Below are 3961 nucleotides of genomic sequence, written 5' to 3'. Positions count from 1 at the left end.
GAGAGAGAGAGAGTTGACCGACCAGGGAGGAAAACCATTGCGGCATGTTGGATTAAAAATGAGCGGTCGGGGAGCACAGAGCATATTGAGGAGCAGGCAAGTCTCATCCAACATGTATGTCGCGTTGTAATGTACGGGCTTCTTACTTTTTTTTTACGAGGTGCACGGGCTTCTTACTAATTAAAGGAACTTATTTATTGGTTCTTATTTTTCTTGGCGTACCTATTACGCGATTCGCCAGTCCAAAGAATTATTGCGTGCCAAATATAGTGTAAAAAAAATCATGCATTAGCAGGAAATTCCTGTCCTTTATCTACACCGTTCTAATATTTTCTCTCTGGCTGTCAAAACAGTGAAGGAGAAGAAAAAGGAAATTTGTGAGTGATCCGTGCCTCTGGGCTCTGGCCTCTAGAAAACTGATTCGAACTGGATTCCACTAGTTGGGCACGGCGGTTTGGGTTCCTTTCTTCTTCTTTCCGGTTGCTGCACCTCGACCTCCACTTTCCCACCTCGCGGCTGGGCCGGCGTCCATGGCAACGCCGTCGCACTCGCACGGGCTCCCGCTCGCGCCCCTCCGGACGCTCCTGCTCGCCTTGCCGCTCTTGTCGCTCATCCTCCTCCTCACGCTGCACCTCCCGCCGCGCCACCGGCCGGCCCCTCCGGCTCCCCTCATCCTCCCCACGCCCCTCCTGACCACCGCCGCCACAGCCGCCGCCCAGCCTAAGCCCAAGGCCGACCCCTCCTCCTTCTCGTCGCCCTCGCCGACGACGCTCTCGCACGTGGTGTTCGGGGTGGCCTCCTCCCGCCGCACGCTGCCGCTGCGCCTCCCGCTCCTCCGCCTCTGGCTCCGCCCGCCCGCGCGCGCCTTCCTCTTCCTCGACGCGCCGCCCCGCGCCGCCTCCATCCCGGCGAACCTCCACCTCCGCGTCTCCCGCGACGCCTCCCGCTTTCCCTACTCCTACCGGAAGGGCCTCCCCTCCGCGGTCCGCGTCGCGCGTATCGCCAAGGAGCTCCTCCTCGAGCTCCGCCAGCAGCAGCAGCACCAGTCGCCGCCGCCGAGGTGGCTGGTGCTCGCCGATGACGACACCGCCTTCGTCCTCCCCAACCTCCTCCACACCCTCTCCAAGTACGACTGGCATGAGCCATGGTACCTCGGCGCGCCTTCCGAGTCCGCCGCGCAGAACGTCTGGCACGGCTTCAGCATGGCCTATGGCGGCGGCGGCATCGCCATCAGCTGGCCCCTCGCAGCGCGCCTGGCCCGCGTGCTCGACTCCTGCATCATCAGGTACCCCCACCTCTACGGCAGCGACTCCAGGATCTACGCCTGCCTCGCCGAGCTCGGCGTCGAGCTCACCCACGAGCCAGGATTCCACCAGGTGCACTGCCGCCTCTCCTTTTCCCCTTCTACCCCGAATTTCTATTTGCCTCTGCATGTGCTACTGATATTTCCTTGTGGAATGTTTTGAGAGAGATTGCTGCGAAATCAACTGTGTGTTTCTATTGGATGCTAGTAGTTCATAGTTATGGGGAAATTGATAAAGAATTGGACTTCTAAGCACTCTTTGGTACTCCTGGTCCTTGATTATGTTTTATTTATGCCTCATAATCGCAATCACGACAATGATTGTTCTAGATAATTGAAGTCTGTCTAGGATTGTCATGTTGCTGTTCAGTCTTTCTTGATGCATCCTAGGATTGTTGTTGAGAGGGAAACTTGTCTCTAGTGTCAACCTTTGAATAATAGAGGGGAATTATTGGTGAGAGACTGAAAGGTTTGAATTAAACTCTCAAGTACTACAACTTTTGTCTGAATGAATTCTGTTATACATTATTTCAGAGCATAGGTCAAAAGCTTATCCTCTACCATTCCCTCAAGATACGCTGAACCACACGACACCAATCCTGTAGAATGCTTCTAAAGAAAATGTACAGCCAGAACTACACCACCAGGGTGATGGTTACTGGTTAACTGCTGCACTCTCCTAGTGCTGAATCCGTTCAAAATCTGTGTCACTGGATTTAGTGATCCTTGCTGGTACCTCTACAGATTTTGACGTGATGGCACTTGAGAGGGGCGTTCTGGTCCACATTTGGAGTAGTAGGTGACCATTGTGGCATACTGGAATATGTCTCTGTCAGATAACCTAAAGCTTCGGGCATTGCAATCTTGATGCATTGCAAAACCAATTTTGCCGAAATAAACGTTAGTGTGAGCAGCAGCAGAACAGTGACCTGGACATGGTTGAAGTATCCATCTCTTTCTGCTCCATTGACTTGCTTTATTTAACAATTCGCAGGACCAATGTTATGTAGGGGGTTCCTTTATGCCCAATAGAGGCCTTCTTTATCTGTATTTTGCACCCAATGAAACCTAGAGAATGGCTGCTGTTTTTCAGAAAAAGAAACTCTTTATTCAATCTTTGAACATGAAACTAGCCTGTGGTTGTACTTGAAGTTGTGCACACACAAAAGGCATGATTCTGAACTTATGTGGGCTGTTGCATTTTATTATCACCAGATCGACCTTCATGGGGATATATCTGGATTTCTAAGAGCACATCCACTTGCTCCTTTAGTGTCACTTCACCACCTTGATAATGTCTATCCTCTTTACCCTGGTATGGATCGTGCAAAGGCGGTTGAGCATTTCTTCAGAGCAGCTAATGCTGACCCAGCGAGGATCGTTCAACAAACAGTGTGCTATGACCATTCAAGATCACTTACTGCTTCAGTGGCATGGGGCTATTCTGTTCAGGTTTTCAAAGGCAATGTACTGCTTCCTGACATCCTTGCTGTGCAAAAAACCTTTGTGCCGTGGAGAAGAGGTCGCAATGTTACGGATGTTTTTATGTTTAGCACCAAGCATTATCCAAGGGACGAGTGCAAACGAGCTGCTCTTTTCTTCCTAAAAAGTATTTCTTCCGGCAAAGGCAAGACGGAAAGCAATTACAGTAGGCAGCTGCCCCAAAAATGCTTGCCAAACTTGATTCAGTTGAGGAATATGCAACAAATAAAAGTGAGATCAGAGCTACTGCATCTGGTTCCTGGGAAGGTATGACTAGGATTAGTGTTATTGCGGATGGTGGCTTATACTGCATTTTTAGCTTAAAATAAATTATAACATGGTTTTACTTTTCAGGCTTTAAGACGACACTGCTGTGACATCGTACCTTCTTCATCTGAAACCACCATGGATATTGATATCAGGAAATGCAAAGATGGTGAATTGATCGCGATGCATTCGTAGTGATTCTTGAATAGCATTGAATACTGATCTGGAGTAGATAATTTACAGCTTGTTCTCGAACACACCTAATTTGCTTTTGTTATATACGGATCACACTGTCCCACTTCATTTTGGGTCTGTAGGTATATGTAGAGTTAAAGCAACATACTGTGATGCGTCATTACCCAAAGTAATATAGTGAATCATATTATATACTGTATTTGACATGTGTTCTAGCTTGCGATTTATCTAGCATCTGTTGAAGTATAAAGGCTGCACGTCAAGGACATCTAGAAGATCTCCAACTGAACACATATGATAGAGTAGTTGTTAGAGAGTAGTTAGAGGTTTATTCTCTGTTGTAATTCTCCTCTATCTCCCCCTGTAAATCTTCTCCTCAGTTACAACTGAAACCCCACTGTATGCAGCTATGGGATAAGCCCCATCCTATCAATATAAGCTCGTGCGGGGCTGCGGCCCTCTTCGGAGGGTGAGACGCTTCACACAATTTACATGGTACAGAGAGCCATTCTTTTCCATGTCATTAGTGTCACAAGTCGCAACCTGTGCTACGAAATTCCCCCAACAATCGATGTATTTCAGAAAATAGGTGAGAATTTCAGAAAATTAGAAAGAAAACAGAGAAGGGGATGAGCTAGGCCCAGCCAATTGGCGGGGGCAGCTAGGGTTCTTGTATTAGCAATATGATACTGCCTCCGTCCCATAATATAAAAC

The 3961-nt window shown here is 48.6% G+C and overlaps 1 protein-coding gene across 1 annotated transcript; it reads left to right on the top strand.

The window, feature by feature from the left end:
• Positions 1-431: 431 nt before the first annotated feature.
• LOC119339127 lies at positions 432-3720 on the top strand. Its single transcript, XM_037611283.1, has 3 exons — positions 432-1376; positions 2519-3052; positions 3140-3720. The coding sequence occupies exons 1-3, from the start codon at positions 531-533 to the stop codon at positions 3245-3247; spliced, it is 1488 nt and encodes a 495-aa protein (XP_037467180.1). The 5' UTR covers positions 432-530; the 3' UTR covers positions 3248-3720.
• Positions 3721-3961: the final 241 nt, after the last annotated feature.

The sequence above is a fragment of the Triticum dicoccoides genome, chromosome 7B (genome assembly GCF_002162155.2).
Source record: "Triticum dicoccoides isolate Atlit2015 ecotype Zavitan chromosome 7B, WEW_v2.0, whole genome shotgun sequence".
In the NCBI taxonomy this organism is placed as follows: Eukaryota; Viridiplantae; Streptophyta; class Magnoliopsida; order Poales; family Poaceae; genus Triticum; species Triticum dicoccoides.
The sequence above is the reverse complement of the archived record's forward strand: the minus strand, read 5'-3'. Positions and strand labels throughout refer to the sequence as shown.

What these genes read in the sequence shown, in the direction of transcription:
- LOC119339127 (XM_037611283.1), top strand. Translation starts at nt 531, where the DNA reads ATGGCAACGCCGTCGCACTCGCACGGGCTCCCGCTCGCGCCCCTCCGG. An exon ending in ACGAGCCAGGATTCCACCAG is followed by an intron (nt 1,377 to 2,518) that starts GTGCACTGCCGC and finishes TATTATCACCAG; the next exon opens with ATCGACCTTCATGGGGATAT. An exon ending in TGCATCTGGTTCCTGGGAAG is followed by an intron (nt 3,053 to 3,139) that starts GTATGACTAGGA and finishes TTTACTTTTCAG; the next exon opens with GCTTTAAGACGACACTGCTG.